At 42.2% G+C, this 20,157-nt stretch overlaps 1 protein-coding gene across 1 annotated transcript in view; it reads left to right on the top strand.

Annotated features, from left to right (window-relative positions):
- LOC309545130 (protein argonaute-4) overlaps positions 1 to 19,704 on the top strand; it is a 149,645-nt gene extending 129,941 nt beyond the window's left edge. The window contains exons 14-18 of the mRNA XM_082244260.1: positions 5,968 to 6,283; positions 6,616 to 6,750; positions 7,355 to 7,456; positions 7,536 to 7,735; positions 16,471 to 19,704. Coding sequence (XP_082100386.1) covers positions 5,968 to 6,283; positions 6,616 to 6,750; positions 7,355 to 7,456; positions 7,536 to 7,735; positions 16,471 to 16,579 — 862 coding nt within the window. The 3' untranslated portion in view covers positions 16,580 to 19,704. The remainder of the gene's footprint in view (positions 1 to 5,967; positions 6,284 to 6,615; positions 6,751 to 7,354; positions 7,457 to 7,535; positions 7,736 to 16,470) is intronic.
- The last annotated feature ends 453 nt before the right edge of the window (positions 19,705 to 20,157 follow it).

Below are 20,157 nucleotides of genomic sequence, written 5' to 3'. Positions count from 1 at the left end.
TCTGGGACGACAACCATGCAGACCAATTTGATGCAGTGTGTGGTGTATGGTCTGAGCACTGACAGGCTGACCCCCCCCCCCCCTTCAACCTCTGTAGCAACGCTAGCAGCACTCATACGTCTATTTCCTAAAGACATCTTCTGGATATGACGCTGAGAAGGTGCACTCAACTTTTTTGGCCGACCATGGCGAGGCCTGTTCTGAGTGGAACCTGTCCTGTTAAACCGCTGTATGGTCCTGGCCACCGTGCTGCAGCTCAGTTTCAGGGTCTTGGCAATCTTCTTGTATCCTAGGCCATCTTTATGTAGAGCAACAATTTTTTTTTTTTCAGATCCTCAGAGAGTTCTTTGCCATGAGGTGCCATGTTAAACTTCCAGTGACCAGTATGAGAGAGAGCGATAACACCAAATTTAATACACCTGCTCCCCATTCACACCTGAAACCTTGTAACACGAAACGAGTCACATGACACCAGGGAGGGAAAATGGCTAATTGGGCCCAATTTGTACATTTTAACTTAGGGGTGTACTCACTTTTGTTGCCAGTGGTTTAGACATGAATTGTTGTGTGTGGAGTTATTTTTTAGGGATAGCAAATTTACATTGTTATACAAGCTGTACACTTACTACTTTACATTGTAGCAAAGTGTCATTTCTTCAGTGTTGTCACATGAAAAGATATAATAAAATATTTACAAAAATGTGAGGGGTGTACAAACTTTTGTGAGATACTGTAGATCATCTTCATTACTAGGAGGTGCCATTTTATTACATATTTAGTTCAATCTGTAGAGAGCCATCTCTTTACACTGAAACTTGGAACAGTCCTATTAAATGAACCTAATGCTTATGTTTTTTTTTCCAAATCGGTAAGACAATAAAGATGAAACTGGAGCTTGCATCTTTAGTAACAAGTTAGGCGTGACAGATCCTTTTTTTTTTTTTTTTTTTGTCACTTTTTTCTTTTCTTTTTCTTTGTGGGAGAATTTATTTAACAGCTGAATTCTAATATAAAAGCCCTACTGTTGGGCATTGATTGTGGCACTATTCAGCCAGACATGTGACTGCATTAAAAGGGTTTTCTTATGCATTCATTGATGGACTCAGCTCTTCTGATATTTGACAATAGGGTTTATAGCACCACCTACAGGAGTACGACATTAGGCAGTAAAAACACAGCACCACTTAAGGGCAGTCCTAGCTGGTATAAATGCCCTCTGCAGTAGGCAAGCAAGTTGATGTGTTTGCATCTCCGGATGCTTGTTTTGGCCGCAAGCTTTTAATGTTTAAAATTCTTTGTTTTTGCTATGCCCACCCCTACTTGAGATATTGCTTAGGGACATTCCTATTGGCATTCTCCTGTACCATGCCCGCGGCCCCGCATTCTCCTGCACCATGCCCGCGGCCCCGCATTCTCCTGCACCATGCCCGCGGCCCCGCATTCTCCTGCACCATGCCCGCGGCCCCGCATTCTCCTGCACCATGCCCGCGGCCCCGCATTCTCCTGCACCATGCCCGCGGCCCCGCATTCTCCTGCACCATGCCCGCGGCCCCGCATTCTCCTGTACCATGCTCGCAGGCCTGCAGGGCACTGTGGCACTATAGACAGCCTGGTGCGCTCATCTGCCCAGTGTCTACTGCTCTGTCCTGCTCTTGCTGTCACTCTGTACACACACACACTCCTCTGACTTCTTTCATAGTCCTATAGAATGTGGGGGCCTCTTGGAGGGCGGGAATTTTTTCTTTTGGGGGGGGGGCAGCATTTCATTCTCGGACCCAGGTAGCACAATGTCTTGGGCCAGCCCTGCCTGTGGTGCACTAGCACATTGTAAAAATAAAGTGAACTAACCCTTTAATTCTTAGGCTTAGAGCAGGAACGCTGTTCTGTAAAGTTTATGACCAGTCAGAACTGATCATTTTTCTATGTCAGTGGCTGAAATATTGAAAAAAGGCCAGCGTGACAGCCAGAGAAAAAGCATTTTTCCCATGCATTGAGGGACACAAATTTAGGAAAGTCAGGCTATACTGCACCTACAGGAGTTTGGGGCACTGGCAAACAAACGTTGAAAGCCAAACCCCTTCTTTGCCCAGCTAGCCTTAGTTTTTGGCTAGTGTCCTAGGAGGTTGGATGCCCTTTCTTTAAATCTGCTGAAGTCTAATTTTTGATAGCCTTCTGGTATTTTTATCTTGTTGACTTCAAGATTTGTTGCTACACCACTGCTAGAGTTGGTCTAGCAGCTATCGGAGATTGGCATCATAGCAGCTGTCTGAGATTGGCAAACCTTCAGCACTAGCTTTGGAGGCCTTGGCCATACCCTGCTTATCTAGTGTGTAATGCAGGGTTCCTCGGGTATCTTGCCTCCTTGGCTTTCATATGCTCTGCTCACCCCCTGTAGCTCACAGGCCAAGCCCTTGTCTGGCATCTCATTCAGCTGCTTTTTTGTTGGGGTTACTGCACACAGCAGTGTATCTTTACAGGTCTGACTAGGTTCCTTACACCCTGGGACACCTTGCTCCTATTGTAGTTTAAACTTGTCTTTGAGAGCGGTACCTTGCATTGACTTGTTTCCTCCAGTTTGTTGAACCTCTTGTGGGACTCTGTGGTTGCCAGATTGATCTTCTGCTGAACTAACTCCCGACATACAGGATTGGCAGATGCCAGTACCCTTCCAAAGTACTCACCTTTTCCTGCTAACTCAAGCATGTTCAGTCTCCCCTATTTTGTCTGGGAGCTATGGTTTCAAGAGACATCCAAATATTTTGGCCTAAGATTTACAGGCATTACCTGACTGTTGGGATGAATGGGGTGATAGACAGATTGGTGCCTGCTCATCCTTGCGTTTCTTCTGATGCCATTCACCTACAGCATTCTATAAAAACTGCCTTTCTCATGACTCACTAACTGCTAAAGCCAATGGCAACTACACATTCATGCAATTATTTGTGCTGACTTTGATGCACTTGACCAACTTCTCCTCAAAATAGTTACTTTCACCTTTTAAGACTGCTCTTTCATACTTTACCTCCAACATATGAGTTGTTGGAGCACATGATCTCCCCATCGTACTCTTCTATAGGGGTCCCCCAAGGCTCTGTCCTCAAACACCTTCTATTTTCATCTACACCTATTTCCTTGGTCAGTTGACTGGCTCACATGATGACTTCCAATACTTTCTCTATGCTGAGGCCACCCAGATTTTCCCCTCTAGCCCTCGGCTCGCCCCTTCAGTCTCTCTAAAACTGATGTTTTCTCCTGCTTGTTCTCCACAGTCCCCTATCTTTTCTGTAAAGATCAATAGCACAAGTGTTGGTCTCTCCCTCCCCCTCATGGCAGGGTCTAGATGTATTCCTGGAGTCTGACCTCTCCTTTTAGCTCACATTTAATCATTGTACAAATTTTGCTGCCTTCACTTATGTAACATTTCCAAAATATGCACTTGACTATTGCAATTGGTTGGCCTAACCTCCCTTTGGCCTATCGTGAATGCTGTTGCCAGACTCCTTCACCTTACCAGCCAATCCATATCCACTGCCCCTCACTGATATCCTGCTACTGGCTTCTGCTCGCCAAACAAAATTCAAAATACTAACCTAGAAAGGCATCCACAACTCTTCACTGAGCTACAGCACCCACCTGATCTTAAGATATCACGCAAATGTCCTTTTCGCTCCTACCAGAATCTCCTGCTCTCTAGCGCCCTTTTTTTAACTTTTTTTAAATGAATTTTTACATTTTCTAACTAACAGTTACCTATTTGTAGCAATTGCCCCTCTTTTTTAGATTGTATGCTTTTACCAGCATGACCCTCATTTACCTCTTGTTGTGCATTATGTCTTAATTGTACAATCCCCTTTTTAATTTTGTAAAGCGCCGTTCAAACTGTTGGCGCTATGTAATTTCTGTTTAATGCCTTTTATACCTGTCTGGGTTTCTGACCCTGCCCATCCTTTTGTGGGTGTCTGTATTCACATTTTCTGCCTCTTAAGTCAGTCTTACTTAGAAATATTTTGGCTATATTGAGATATAATGCTGTGTGGTTTTTATTTTTTTTTGTGATATTGCTGCGGAATTTTCGGACTGTGTATTGGGCCATCTCATTTATATTGGCTGGTCTTTTTTGATGGACCTGTTTTTGTTTGGTTTATGTAGATTTCCCTTCAGGGTTCTGTTGCCTAGTATTTTTCTGTTGACCACACCCCATTGTTGTATTTCTCATAATCAGGGTACTTGTCTTATTTATAATAATCAGGTTACTTGTTTCACCTGTTTTGGTGGATTGCTGGTGGGCAACCTTGCCCCGACTCAGTGTTTTCTTGGTTAGTGTCATTCCACTTGGCAGTGGCATCGGTCCATGTCTGGAGCACTAGTTTCATCCTCTGTTGTCTCCCCATGGTTGTGGAAGTTCCTTGGACTTGCTAGGGTTCCTGATAGTTTGGATAGGTCAGTGGTTCCACCTCTCAGTTGCACCGCTGTTTAGTGTTCGGCTTTTGTATGTTCCAACAGCTTAATTACTGTATCCCTCAATGGGTGATGTCGAAAATTTAATTTTAATTTACTGCAAAATCTTAGTATTTATCGAGGCACACAGAACCCACCGTCTGTGTTTTTTTTTTTTTTACTGGCCCTGTGTATTGGAGCTGGCTTTGAACTTTTCTGTTGCCAGTGTCCCAACCTCCGGTAGTTGGCAGTAACCCAGTTTCTGAATTTTTGTCTCTTAATGAACTTAAAGGAAATTTTAAATTTAAATACAAACCTCTTGCTTTTAAATTTAAATACAAACCTCTTGCTTTTAAAGAATTGGCCATGGCACCCTCCTAACTTCCCTAATGACAGGCTTCCTTTTAAAGTCGGCTGAAAGGAAATATCCTTAAAGTGAATGCAAACCCCATTCATGAAATTTCACCTGGGCACATATATCTGTAGTGTTTACTTACCTCTCCCCAAAGCCCTAAGTCCCGTGTCTTTCTGCTGCTCCGTTCTGATATCCGCATGAGAACTTCTGACAAGTTCTCTGGCACAGAAGATAAAAGCAGCTGGAAATTTGTGTAGGGGTGGGTACATATAGATGAGCAGAGAGGTAGCCTATTCACAGCACAGCTCTGCATGTTTTTTCTTCCTTTGCCTATGTGGGGGGGTGTATCTTTCCTCCAATCAGCTGTCACACAGTGTATGCCAGGAATCCACAGCCAATGCTGAAACGGGAAGAAACAATTCTAATACAATGTTCACGTTCAAAATCATGTAGAAAGCTGAACACAGCAGATATACAAATAAAACTTATGTAGGTAGATTTGTTTCGGAGGGTGAGGCTGTTCACTTCACTGGGTATATGTGAGGGCTTACATCCACTTTAGGTACCATCTTGTGAGGTCATGCTCTTCCATCGACCAAAAAAAAAAAGAGTACATCTTATTTAAACCTTGGTCAAATAGTGCTTTCTTTAAAGTGATTGTACAGTCTCTTGTGTTTGTTAAAAAAAAAACATGGTATACTTACCTGTTTCGTGCAGTCGGTTGGCACAGAGCAGCCCAGATCCTCCTCTTCTTGGATCTCTCTTTGCTGCTTCCTGTCAAGTGCACCCACAGCAAGGAGCTTGCAATGGGGGCAGCCGAGCTGTATCCATTCAAACACGGAGCTGCCATTCGGCCCCGCCTCTCTGATTGCCTTACTGACTGAGCCATTGGCTCCTGCAGCTATGTCTCGTCCACCAGTCTGTCATGCGGGGCTCTCTCTCCTAATTGGCTATCGATGGATAGAGATGGGTCACAGGTAAGTATTAGGGGGTGCTGGGGCGGCTGCTATACACAGAAGGCTTTTTATCTTATTGCATAGAAAGCATTAGGATAAAAACCTTTTGACTTTACAACTCCTTTAAGCTTTTTTTCTAGAAATGGCTATCTGGGCTTGACATATTTTTTACATCATAGGTTGGATATAATGTGTTGCATTTGTATCTTTCCATTTTAGGCCTTCTGTTTTCCAGCAACCAGTGATATTTCTGGGGGCAGATGTAACCCATCCCCCTGCTGGTGATGGCAAAAAACCTTCTATTGCAGCTGTTGTGGGCAGTATGGATGGTCATCCCAGTCGTTACTGTGCTACAGTGCGTGTTCAGACCTCTCGTCAGGAGACCACCCAGGAGCTGTTGTACAGTCAGGAAGTCATTCAGGATCTTAGCAACATGGTGCGTGAGCTTCTCATCCAGTTCTACAAGTCTACTCGTTTCAAGCCAACCCGCATAATCTACTACAGGGGTGGTGTATCTGAAGGGCAGATGAAACAGGTGAGTTAAGGGTTTTTATATACCTGGTTTGCAGCTCATCCAGTCCTATATCATGTTTTTGGATTAACACATCTTCACATTTTAAATCTTTTTTTCTTGACCTAATTTTTAACAGCAAAAAATAATCCAATAAACGTTCTCAAGCTTTCAGCATCTTGATTTGTTTGTGGCTTTGCTTGCCAGTGCCTTTATATATAGCTGTATACTTAATGTAGATTTTGGAACTAGCATAGAGAACAGATTTTCATGTGTCTAAACAGTTGATTCAGGAATATTTTTTTTTTATAGCCAAAAGTTTTCTTAATAGGAGTACTTTTTTTTAATCTCTATAGGTTGCCTGGCCAGAACTCATGGCTATTCGGAAAGCCTGCATCAGTCTGGAGGAAGATTACAGACCTGGAATTACCTACATTGTTGTACAAAAGAGACATCACACTAGACTTTTCTGTGCTGACAAAACAGAGAGGGTATGTAAAGATGTATTTTGCTCCATTCGTAGGTTTGTTGGGCCAACTTAAGTGTTCTTGCATGGCAAGACCACTTACTGTTATCTCACATATATATTCCTATTATAGCCAAATTCACCACCCTAACTCCTCCCACAGTTTTTACACTACATAGACAGACAGTAATATAACAAAACGTGCGGATTGTTCCCGATTGGTGTGCTATTACTTTGTGGAACATTTCGCCGAATGGTTCACGAAATATCGGCATTCACACACACACACGGCAAGAACACTTCACACCATTTCCCCAGAAATTGTAAGTTTTCTAGATAAATTCTATTTAAGTTATATCCTTGCAGTTATTTGACTATAGCTAAACTGCGAAATGGTTGCTTTAGCTGGAGGAATGCTATAAAAAAGAGTAGGTTGACACAATAAATAGAACTCTCACCTGGTTGTGTGACAGTTCACCTTGCTACTGGAGAACCAAGAAAGTGAAAAAAACTTAAAAATTACACAGTAGGTAATGCAGAACTTTCACAGCCTATCAAGCCTGAACAAAATTCTGTAGCTGAAATATACTCAAGTTAATTTTGTCATCTGATGCGTTTTTTTTTATTAGGTGGGAAAAAGTGGCAACGTGCCTGCTGGAACTACAGTAGACAGCACCATTACACATCCATCTGAATTTGACTTCTATCTCTGTAGTCATGCTGGCATTCAGGTAGTGTATTTTAGCATAGACTTGTTTTGTCTTGAAGTCTGGAGCCTTTGACAGCTATTTGTGTAATATTTTCTTACAGGGAACCAGTCGCCCATCTCATTACCAGGTATTGTGGGATGATAATTGCTTTACAGCTGATGAGCTTCAACTGTTAACATACCAGCTGTGCCACACCTACGTCCGATGTACTCGTTCAGTCTCCATCCCTGCTCCTGCTTACTATGCTAGGCTGGTGGCATTCAGAGCAAGATACCATCTTGTGGACAAAGATCATGACAGGTGAGAGTGTAATGATCTGGGATAGTAATAATTGACAAATGGCTAGTCCTATAGCTGGTCATAGATATACCCACATTACTACTGGGCAAGTAATTGTCTATTGAACCGGTTGGCTAATATAGTACTGTAGATAGTCTAGTTTTGCAGAATTACTCAAGGTGATTCTGAATGTCTCCAATGTCATCTTTAGAATCCAGGGCCTTAAAGAAAAGGTCCACAAAGGGTATTTGTAACATGCTGAATCTTCACACTTTAACAGTGCAACCTTAAAATTGATCTCCAGCTGTTTAAATCTTCAAATGAGCTATTGCCTTCACTACTAGATGCCCCCTCTGTGTATGCTGTTAAAGCTGTATGTGGCCTCAGCTGCATACCATATACCGCAGTGTGTTCGCCAGTGAACACGCCTGGAACAAAATCTGCTTCGCTATTCACCGCGAGCTTTGTATTCTATGAATAAATACGAAGATTCCTCTAATTGGCTGAGTTGGAGAGGCGGGCAGATAAAGTTCTGTCTCGCTGCCAAAGCACAACACTGTACACTTTATGTAGCTGAGGCCACATGCAGATTATACAGTGCACACAACCAGTAGTGAATGTAAAAGCTTTAATCTTTTTCGGGAAAGCTGTGTGCTCTATTATTCACGTTTTTTTTTTTTAGTTTGCATTTCACAAGTTTGTTATAAGTTACTACTTGTTGCCGTGCCAAGTTAGAATGTTGTACTATGCCGTGTATGTAGGCTGTGTTAACAGACTTTGCAGTTACTACTTTGGGTTTTTGGGGTCAAAATTCAGCCATCCCTGGGGAGAAGACAGGCAGTGTTGACCTGTATAACAGCAGATGGACCCTCTGATCTGTTTTATATACAATTTCCAGCACAAATTTTGTTCTGAGGCAGAACTTCACTCTCTCAATCCACATTTATTATTTTTAATGCTTATGCTGCTTACATTATTAAGTAGGAGTGTGTGTGTATGTATGTATGTGTGTATATATATATATATATATATATATATATATATATATATTTGGTTACTTCCTGGGTTTAAAGCCTAGGCAAATGTCATTAATCCCAGAAATCTTCAGCGGGGGAGGGGTGTTCACCAGCACACCCTCCTGCCTGCATTCCTGGGGTAAGGGTAGATGGCATCCAGGAAGTAATGCTACTTGAATCATCTGCCCTTACTCAAGATGGCTGTGACCAGAAGTGCTAGGGGGAGTTTTTCAAAGTGATTTCTCTGCAAAATATAAAGCATAGAGACATGGATGTATGGCTGAATGTTAAAAATGAATTAAAGTAGCATTTTGGGTTTGTAGTGCTCAGATGCACTATATTCCATTTTAAATAGAGAACAAAGATTTAGAACCTGTCACTAACTGAAACTGACAGGAAAAACAGCTGTTTTGAGGTTTCTTCAAGCAACCAGCTCAATTGAGTTGACTAGACAGAACAGGAAGTAATGGGAAATCTGATCATTAGAATGCCTTCATAGTTGTCTCTAGTATAGGAGTATGGGTCCATTTTATTTTTATGGGCAATTGCTGCCAGTGACAGTAGATTTCTAGGTCTGGAATGTCAATACTGTGGGAGGCTGCTGCTCTAAGAAACTAAATATCGGGGTCTATATTAGATTAGTTTGGACAATAGAGGGGTTGGGGCTGGGTTTTTTTTTTTTATAATCAGAAGTTTAGTACTCCTAAAACAAATTAAGCACTTTTTTTTTTTCAAAATCAATTTCATTATCAAAATGTACAGATCCTCGTGTTTTACAGAAGGGGACAGCTTGTCTGCCTAAATCTCAACACTTTTACTGAGCTTTCTGCAAGTCTCTATAAAATATTCTCAGTCAGATTGACTGCCCCTTCCTGTTTGCTAGCAAATAATTATTGGGCACTTTGGAAGTGCCATAAGATTTCTTATAGCTCAGTTTGTTGTATTCACCACCTCAAAGTAAAGGGATCATGCATGTCACCAGATCACACTTGACTAAATGAATACATTGACGCTGTCAAGAAGTTTGAATGATTAAGTCAGTGATATTAATTTAATCAATCACTATATCCTAGTGTCTCCAATATAAAATTATTACATTTCACTACACTGACCGAATTATTTCATGAATTTTTGCTCTATGTAGATATTTTAAGCACAATAAAATTGTTTAAAAATATGGACTACAGAAATAGAAAAATTGGAATTTTTTTTTTTTTTATGTTACTCACAATTATGGGTATCGGTAGGATTAATCGTGTGACATGGACACACAAAATTTAACCCCTTAATGCCAGCAATAATGCACTGCCGGCACTGGCTTCCCTGCTGAGGGGCGGGAGCGCGCCGCCGGCACCGTGCGCTCACCCTCTAGCGCCTCCCAGGCGAGCGCCGTACATGTACGGGTTTTGCCTGGGAGATCTGACCTGCCGCAGTACATCTACAGCGGCTGGTCGGCAAGTGGGCTAAGTGGAGGGAAGTAAAAAAAAAACGAAAATATGGTTGGATAAGTGTGCACACCCTTAAACTTATACTTTGTTGAAGTGTTTTTTGATTTTATTACAGCACTCAGTCTTTTTGGGTATGAGTCTATCAGCATGGCACATCTTGACTTGGCAATATTTGCCCATTCTTTGCAAAAACACTCAAAATCTGTCCTATTGTTGGGGCATCTCCTGTGCACAGCTCTCTTCAGATCACCCCACAGATTTCCAATCAGATTCAGGTGTGGGCTCTGGTTTGGCCTTTGCAAAAATGTAATCATCTTCTGGTGAAGCCATTCCTTTGTTAATTTGGACGTATGCTTTGGGTCGTTGTCATGCTGAAAGATGAAGTTCCTCTTCATGTTCTGCTTTCTAGCAGAAGCCTGAAAGTTTTGTGCGAATATTGAATGGTATTTGGAACTGCTCATAATTCCCTCTACCTTGACTAAGGCCCCTGTTCCAGCTAAATAAAAAAAAACACCCCAAAGCATGATGCTGCCACCACCATGCTTCACTGAGTATGGTGTTCTTTTGCTGATGTGCAGTGTTTTTGTGCCAAACATATCTTTTGGAATTATGGCCAAAACATTCAACCTTGGTTTCATCCTTCGCCGCTGCTCCTCCCCTGGCCTGACTCCCGCTGTGACTGAATACAGCGGGAGCGAGCCTCCGGCGGCGCACGCGCATCGCCGCGAAAGTGGAGTGTCTGGCGACGTAGGTCTACGTCGTCAGACCTAAAAGAGCCACTTTGCCGCAGTACAGCTCTAGTGAGCAGTTGGAAAGTGGTTAAAGGTCTTACAGGGGGGGAAGAGTACCTTTCTTACACAGGCTAACAAGGGTAAGGACCCTCATCTTAGATGGGTCCCCCCTTCTCACCACACAAGAAGTTTTTTCATCCCTCAGGGTCAGTCGATAAGGCAAGGCCCTTCAAGGCTCCCTCGGGCGGTTCCAAGCGACCCTGGCCTGGCAAACAAAAGCCTGGTTTCTCCAGACCTACAGACAAGACCCCCTCGGCCTGAAGGTGTGCCCTCACCCGTATCTGGGGTGGGGGGAGGTCTTTGCCGGTTTCCGGACCTGTGGTTTTCCCATATTCCAGACAAATGAGTTTAGAAGGTCATGCAGTCAGGATACAAGATGGAATTTCGATCTGTCCCTCCGGTAAGATTTTTCCCTTCCAATGTGCGACTGTCCCTAGGTCGTTTGCTGGCGCTCTCTGGGGCAGTTCAGGACCTGGTACAACAGGGGGTAATAGTTGCGGTTCTGTGTGCGGAATGTTTTTAGGGCTTTTTTTTAAACCTGTTCACGGTTCCCAGGACCTGAAAGCACTAAATTGCCTTGTGCAAGTTCAAAAATTCAAGATGGAATCGGTTCACATGGTGGTGGCCTCCCTACATCAGGGGATTTCCTGGCTTCCATAGACATCAAAGATGTCTACCTTCACATCCCAATCTGTGCAGGACACCAACGGTTCCTCAGTTTTGCCTTGGGAGAGGATCACTATCAGTTTGTGGCGTTGCCCTTTGGTCTCGCCTCTGCTCCTCAGGTCTTCACAAAGTTGTTGGCTCCAATCCTGGCGCTGTTGTGGCAGTGGGGGATATTGGTCCTGGGTTACCTGTACGATCTGCTTCTCCGTGCAGAGTCTCCTACGGTGCTGGAAACTAATTTGGAAATTACCATGAGAACTCTGGAGGAGTTCCGGTGGATTGTGAACCTTCAGAAGTCGTCCTTGGTCCGTTCCATAAGACTGGACTACTTGGGGCTGACTTTGGACTCGTCCTCAGCCAGGGTGTTTCTCCCTCTGGAAAAACTCCAAAAATTCCAGACTGCGGTTCAGCTGTTGCTGTCCAGCAAATGGTCGTCCCTTCGGACCTGTATGAAAGTTCTGGGACTGATGGTGTTATCCTTCAGGGCAGTCCCCTTCACTCTATTCCACATGAGGATCCTCCAGAAGGAAATCCTTCTCAAATGGAACAAGAATCCAAATTCCCTGGACTTTCAGATCCAGCTGAGCCGGGTGACCAATGAGTCCATGATCTGGTGGCTTCGGTCCCCGATGCTCATGCAAGGAAAATCCTTCCTCACTATATATTGGACAGTTGTCACCATGGATGCACCAGATCCCTGCTGCTTATGTTGATTTAGCAGGCCAGTTGGTTCATGGGCTGCAGTTTTTGTGATGCAGCTTTGAATACAGCTCCTGTGCTGTCCAAACTTTGTTTCCTTGGTGGTGATTAGGCGCGTGCTGTGGCTTAAGAATTGGTCCGCAGACCAAGCCACTAAGAAAGCTCTCATTAAGCTGCCCTTTCAAGGTGATCGCTTGTTTGGGGATACCCTGGATGGCATCCTTAAGGGTATCATGGGAGGGAAGAGTACCTTCCTGCCACAGTCAAGGAAAGGGAAGAGCCTCGCCGCAGTAGAGGGCTGCCTTCCTCAGCCCATAGAAAATTATTTTGTGCTTCTGGGACAGAGAATAGGGGAAATGGATCTTATTAAATCTTCCCCCGGAGGTTCCAAGCAACCTTGGTCTGGTAAGGCTAGAGCTATCTTCCCCGGACCAGTAAACAAGACTCCTTGTCTGCCCTCACCCATTATTGGGATGGAGGGACATCTTCACTGGTTTCCGGCCCCATGGACTTCTTTGTTGAGTGTCAAGGAGATCAGCGAAATGTTTCTTTTTGGGGGTACACAAAAAGGGGGACAAAGCATGTCCTTTTCAGGTTTTAAAGGTCCTAAGTCTCCTTCTGCAGACTTAATTCCTGCAAAGGTTCAGGTGATGTCTGAACTATGTCCAGGGAATAATTTACCTAGGGCTGATTCTATTTCTTACCAGGGTGGTCCTTCCTCTGCGCAAACTTAAGGGACCACAAGCCATGATTCACTCGGCTACCATCTCCAGATGGATCAGACAGACAGTGACTAAGGCCTATTCCATTAAAGGTCAGGTTCCACGTTTCCCTGTCAGGGCGCATTGTACTAGTGCGCTGAGGCATTGATATCGCAAGTTTGCAAGGCGGCCACTTGGTTGTCCATGCATACCTTTACAAAATTCTATCAGCTAGATACTTTGGCGTCTCCGGATGCTTATTTTGGCCGCAAAGTTTTGCAGGCTGCTGTTTAAGAGGGGCTGTTCCCTCTTGAGGGGTGTTTTTTCTTTAAACCTTTATTTTTCAGACGAGGCTCCTGAGACCCAGTTAAGGCTCCTTGTCCTGGTTAAGGACTCCTATGTTTAGCCTTCAGTTATTTTCCCCACCCCTCACTTTCCATAGGCACTGCTTTTGGATGTCCCACTAGTTATAATTTTTGGAGTAGATTATAGATGGTGAAGGCGCCTGGTTATAATGTTTTGGCCCTTGATGTAATGCAAAAACCTGCTGCCCTTTTTTATTTTAATGGTGGTGTGCCAAAAAAATACAAGTAGTAGATAAGTGAAAAAATAGGCGCTGGTAATCAGTGGTGGTGTTCCAGGGGTGTTAGGGGGTATTAGATTGTCTACACCAATCAATTATGTCCATAGAGATAAACCTCGTTTTACCAATAAATAAATGGTGGACTTTAAAATCATCTATAATACCATAATGTGAACCTTTTGTAATAACAACCTAGTAAAAAGGTGAAATATATATCTCTGTGTCTATATAAAAATAGGTGACTTTTAGTGATAATAAAATTGCAATTAGTGACACTTGTGTTATAAAACCTTGTATGACATAAAAACGCATGTAATTAGCAATAAAATCTATAAAATCTGTAATTCATTTATATTTTTGTGCAATAGGTAAAAAAGTCCGCGGTGATTAAATAAAATCTTCAAAGTGCTTTTGTGCTCTTGATAAAATTCAGCAATATTTGCTTCTTACCAGATGGCTTTAGGCCGCAAGGACCCAGATCGCTTTTGATCCCTTTAAGGATAGATCAATCCTCCACCAGGTTTATCCAATCCAGGGATAGATGGTAGATGTTCCAATCTGGATCTGGACCGCAGGATAGGGTCTCAAGCAGATGTATATGAGAAAATATGATAGGGAAGCCAAAATATAGTGTAAATCCGTTTTTATTATAGTGACAAAATAAAAGATAAAATTGGACACAGCACACAGTTCTGATACTTCTAATACTGCTTGCTACTAGACTGATTACCTAGAGCAGAGCAGGGGGGTTATATACCAGCTGTGGACGGCCCTTGGGCGTAGCCAGGTGTTTTTTGTTCTGCCTAGTCCTACTCCTGAAGGAGGCAATATAACCCACTAGTTATGATTTATGGAGTGCTGTGTCCATCAATGAACTCAGAGAAATGGATTTTACGGTAAGAACAATGTTCCCATTTTTTTCAAAAGGGGTGTACTCATTTATGCTGAGTACCATATAAATAAAATACGTATTTAGAAAAGTAGGTTTAATATTTTCAAGCTATGAGTTCCAATAGTGTCCCTGACTTCTATTTTGTTTAAATTGTGAAGTACAGTCAGCCCACTCATTTATAGCGGTTCCAGAAACCTTTTTGTCAATCATTCCGTACGTAATTTTTTTCTCAGTTTATTAAAGCCAAGCTCCAGTAGTTTTTTGGTATATTAACAGACAGTTTTGTAGCGGCTGCTTTCTAATAAACACACACTCGCCTGCCCCACGATCCAACTATATGATCCCCCCGAGCCACCCCTTCCCACGGCTTCTTTCTCCAGAGCTGGCATGTCAACTGTGGGCACTTGTCTGAACCAGCTTGCAGCTTCACAGCTGGGTGCCCACTGCACATGCACAAGTCACGCTGTGTTGGGAATGTTCCTGCAGTCTTCTGGGACCTGTGAGTTGTCCCAGAAGACTGCAGGGAGGGAGGAGGGGAGACGAGAATTTCCCGTCGTATTGGGTACCTGTCAAAACCAGGTATACCCTCCAATCTCTAACCCCCACTTTCAAAAAAAATGCCATTTGTGGAAGAGGGGGGATGGAGGCCTCAACTCTGGGTGGAGCTCTGCTTTAACCTTGCTTGACGGAGAAACAATAGGAATCCCTTGAATAGACGGATTTGTTTCTTGCTGGAAAGTTAGATTGTTTTTCCCATTATAACATTAGTTGGTGTTGATTTTGATAATGCCTTGTAAACACATGACCATTTCACCATAAGATTGGTCTTTTTAGGTTCATGTGGTGTTAGAGCCCAAAAACTAACATTGTCCATGGATTGAATGGGTCCTTGCAACGAATTGCTCTGTATACAACTTTCCTTTTTCTCACAGCCAACTCTCTAGGTCTTTTAGATTTAAAGCGTGTACACCTGTAGTTGGGTTCATTGAAAGGTTATTCTGCATATCCCATTAAGACAGGGCTCGACAATCCCCGGGCGCCAGGTCGCATTTGCGACTAGAATTAGCGACCTGGCGCCTGGGGTGCCCTGCAGGAGGTGCCCTGTCCCTTTTGCGCCCCCACCTCCTTCCCCGAGTGCACGGACTTCCGCGCCGTCGAAAAATTGAGGCCCCGGCTTTTCGGCCTTCTTCTGTGAGATGAGAGAGGCTGGGGAACTGGCGCCCTCTTGTGGTGGCTGGGAGTAATGCATGTTCTCAATGCCTTTCCATCTCCTTCCAAACAGGAGAGGAGAGGGAAGTTTTACAGGCTTCATCTCTCTGTCCAGTTACCTTTGCTTAAAGGTAAGTGGACAGGGAGTAGGGTTATTATTATTAATTTATTTTTTAAATTTAAAAAAAATAAATAATTTTTTCTTTTTTTTTTTAATTATTAAAAAAATAAAAAATGTTTTTTTTCTTCAATTCTTATTAAAAAAAAAAAATATATATAATCTTCTTTTTTTTTTTTTCCTCATCACCGTGCCACAGCCGAAGGCCCCTTTCACACGGGCTGTCTGAACAGGTCCGCCTGTCAGTTTTTCAGGCAGACCTGATCGGACCCTTCATTCTCCTCTATGGAGCAGTAATCTGCCGCCATCTGATCCTGTCCGCCAAAAACAGACGGATGGTGGTTCTTTTTTCTATCCATCCCGTGGATCGGATCAGATGGCATCGGATGGAAAGAGACAGTCTGTTTCCATCCAATTGCGCTATAGAGGAGAGTGGGTTCTATCCGTTTTTTTAAATAAAGCTTGGTTGTTAGCTTAAAAAAAAAACAAAAAAAAAACTGGCTCCTAACTTTTTTAGCTGGCTTCTAGATTTCAGGCAAATTTGTCAAGCCCTGCATTAAGAATCTATATTGATTTTTAGAAAAACCCTGACCAACACTAACTTTTCTTTTTTTTTTTTGTTCTCTTATCCAGCGCTGAAGGAAGCCATGTTTCTGGACAGAGCAATGGTCGTGATCCGCAGGCTCTGGCTAAAGCTGTTCAGATTCATCACGACACACAGCACACAATGTACTTTGCCTGACAGAGCTGCAGGACACCATACCAATCTCCATTTTCCTCAGAGCTCTGAAATGTATGGTTCAATCCAGTCTCCTGTTGTCAGGGATAGCGCTCTTGGCTTCCTACCAGCACACTTTGGACTTTTTGCACTGAATTTCTTCAGTCTCATCTTAATTGAAGAAAGTAATTACTTGGTTTTGTTTTTACATTTTTTTTTTAATTTAAATATATCAAAAACTTCAACTGTCTTCTGATGCGTTGGACTGAACCTTTACCTCAAACCTTTCAAGATATCTGAAGATTATGCTCCAAATGGTCACTTTTTATTTTCTTTTAAAAGCCAGCATTTCTTCATCTTTGGTTATAACAAAAGTTGTCATACTTGTCTTAACTTCACGCTGCTTTGTGAGTATATACATATATGGTAAAGTATAACTGTGTGGGGCCATAAACTTACTAAATGAGGTTTAGTCTTTAATGTAAAATACCTTTTTAAGTGATTTTGTTTTTTTACAGGTATCGCTGTCTGTCAGGTTCTTTACCATTGCAGCTTGTACTTTAGAGTGTGCAGGCTGCAAAACAATTGCACTATATTGCAGATTAATTAAATTAGTTTTTTTTCTGTATTAAAATGAATGTGTAATATGAATAAGATTTTAATATAAGGGCCATGTGGCAAACACTGCCATTGGTTTTTAAGATGCAGATTGCCATTATTTTTCCGCTGCCCTCCCCAGGAAATCTCCACTTCCCGAAACCGTATGTAAGTATTTGCCAGCACATGAAAATGCCCGTGTTATGCTGCTGTGATTTGATATGAAACCTTTTTACTTGTAGTAAGGGTTGGGTTTGGGATCATTTTTAGGCAATAAAACCTTTCCGTAGACTCACACAGCATTTATATGTAATTGCATTGTAGATGTAACACATCCCACTTTCTGTCTTAAAATGATTGGTGCAGTTTAAAGGACTCTTTGAAATTCCCTTTAAATTGATGTTAGGTCTTGTGTATCTGAAAAGAAAGCATGATGCCTATACAGACCAACAAGATTTCAGCTGTTCCTCTTGTACACTTTAGGAACCTGGTTGCTGTTAGCAACACAAGAATTAATTTCAGGCTTGGATCACCTTTTTTAAAATCTCCCAAATGTCTTTCCCATGCCTCAGTTGTGAATGGTCCTTTAGTCTTCACTGCCAGCAGGGCAGGCCCTGCTTTTGACCTTTTTAACCCTTTAAAAATGTATGCTCTGGAGTAAGTATCTACAAGTCCGTGGAATCCTCACAATTTATACCAGCATTTTCACTTTGTGATGGATCCCTGAACTCCAAAAACGAATGTAGTGCTTACTGCACTTGCTACGTATGAACTTTTCTTTTAAATGCTAGTCTCATTATGCCCTTTTGACATGCTATTCTGCCCGAAAATTGCTGCATTTTTTCTTTTCATTTCAGAAAGGTGCCCAGTAAGTAGTGCTAGTGTTGTATCAACTGATGCGACAAATCCAGATAGCTAATAAGCATCATTTCTCTGTAAATACCTCAAATAATTTACCGCTTCAAACTGCTCTGTCCCCTCACCCCACCTTTTCTGCAGTATGGCTACAGGTTTGACCAGCACATGCATTTCTTTTTTTTTTTTTTTTGCAGTTTTTCATGTTTTTTTCTATTTTTTGACACACAGAAACCAGAAATACCTCACTGGGATAGTGGAAGTTTTGTCTTTTGTGGGGGGAATATTAATGCTGCTTTGAGCTTTGCTGCTTGGTAACCCCTTCAGTACCAGGTGATATCATTCTGCTTCTTTTCCATCTTCAATTTTCCTCCATGCTTAAAAGCAGTGTGCATTTTGTAAAAGCAATCAGCGTGTGTCTCATTCACAAAATATAATGGGAATTGCTTCATCGTTACTCCAGTTTTTCATCAACTGCTTTGCTTGTAGTGGTATTTAAAAGAACTTTAATTCAACCAGTCCCTTGGGATTGAAGGGGTTGTGAACTACTCCTTGATGGCTGAGGTGACTTTACAGTGTTCATATATACAGCATTATTTCACCTGTGCATCAGGTAACACATTGTATCTGTGCCATGAGTCTTGCAGATGTCACTGCAATGTCAAAAGTTGCCTGCTTAAAACTGGGGAGGGTGGGTCTATTGCACGCTTTCTGTACAAATGTGTAAAACTGAGCCGGGACACATTCAAAATGTTAAAATGCAGACATGTGAAAATGGGTTATCCTTTGTTAACCTATAAACGGTCCTCTGCTTTTATTTATTACTTTTCTGCATAGTTTTATGTAGGAAAAAGCAATGGGTAGGGTGGGGATAGTACTACGTAGGGTTTATGTGTTTGTACATTTTTAAATCTTTACAGGTTGTGTTGCAGCAATACTATTGTGAACTGTTTGGACTTAACTATTAACTGTTTTATTTAGGTGCAGAATGGAGCACATTTTGACTGTCTGTTCAGAAAATGATAGGAATTTTGTCTGTGGAATGGACTTTGCTAAAAATGTGGAATTTCACAGACTAAAAGAATTGAGAAGTGTTGCCCTGCTTAAAGTTTTCATTGCCAAGCAGTTTTTTTTTTCTTTTTAATGGGAGCAAATGCCACCAGTTTTAGACTTCCAGATACTGCACTTAGTTATGAACTGCTGTGTCTATAAACTGCCATGAAACCATTTAATTTTGGCTTTAGTATGCACAAAGTGTGGCCTTCAGGGTATAAGGATACATCTGTTTGACCTCTGTATTTCTGCTTGTCCTTGCGTTCTTAATATGTATGACAACATTGTATCTTCTGAAATAAGGCTGCAGAATTGCACAAGGATATTGCAGATAATGAGGTTTAATATTTTACTTAATAATGGTGTGCATTGAACATGCACATGTGTGATGCATGTAGCAGCCTGTTTGGGGGGGGGGGGGATTGCAGTGCATGAACCATATGTTTTGAACACTTTTTGATGTAGCATAGAGAGGAATAGGACTAAACTGCTTATGACAATCTTATAAATTTAGGTCACGTAGTTTGTGATGTCAAAAAAACATTGCGTGTCTGACCTTGAACTTGCTGTTAATTTTACAAGAAGTTTGGTCTTAAAATACCATGATTTGTGGACCATGTGTGTGGTGGGAAAATCTTAGTTCCACACTTGTCCTAGTTTGCAAGAGCCACACTTTTTTTTTTTTTTCCCAACAAAACCTTACTGAGAAATATGTAGTTTGCCCACACTCCCCCTGAAGTTTCCAGTTGTCTGGTTCTAGTACTTTGTGCCACTGACTATATATAGGTAAACACATGCTGAATTTTAACTTCATTGACTGCTTATTTGGTCTTGATCAGTAAGGCCTTGTTCACAATTGCTCGTGTGCGATGTGAATAAATGCACCTATAGCGTTTGTGTGTTTGCTACGCATTAAAAAATGCCCTATGCGCATTTGACATGCATTAAAAGGGCACCCCAGATGCCTCTTTGTTTTGTTGGGCTGATGTGAACAAGGTCTCTAACGCGATGCAAACACGTGCTGGCACGTTTATTGTGCGTTACTACAGACTTGAATGGAAGAAGTTGAGATGCTTCAGCTCCTTCGAAATGACACA

This window comes from Pelophylax lessonae (assembly GCF_965119305.1).
Source record: "Pelophylax lessonae genome assembly, chromosome: 2".
In the NCBI taxonomy this organism is placed as follows: domain Eukaryota; kingdom Metazoa; phylum Chordata; class Amphibia; order Anura; family Ranidae; genus Pelophylax; species Pelophylax lessonae.
This window is presented reverse-complemented; position numbering and strand designations above follow the sequence as displayed.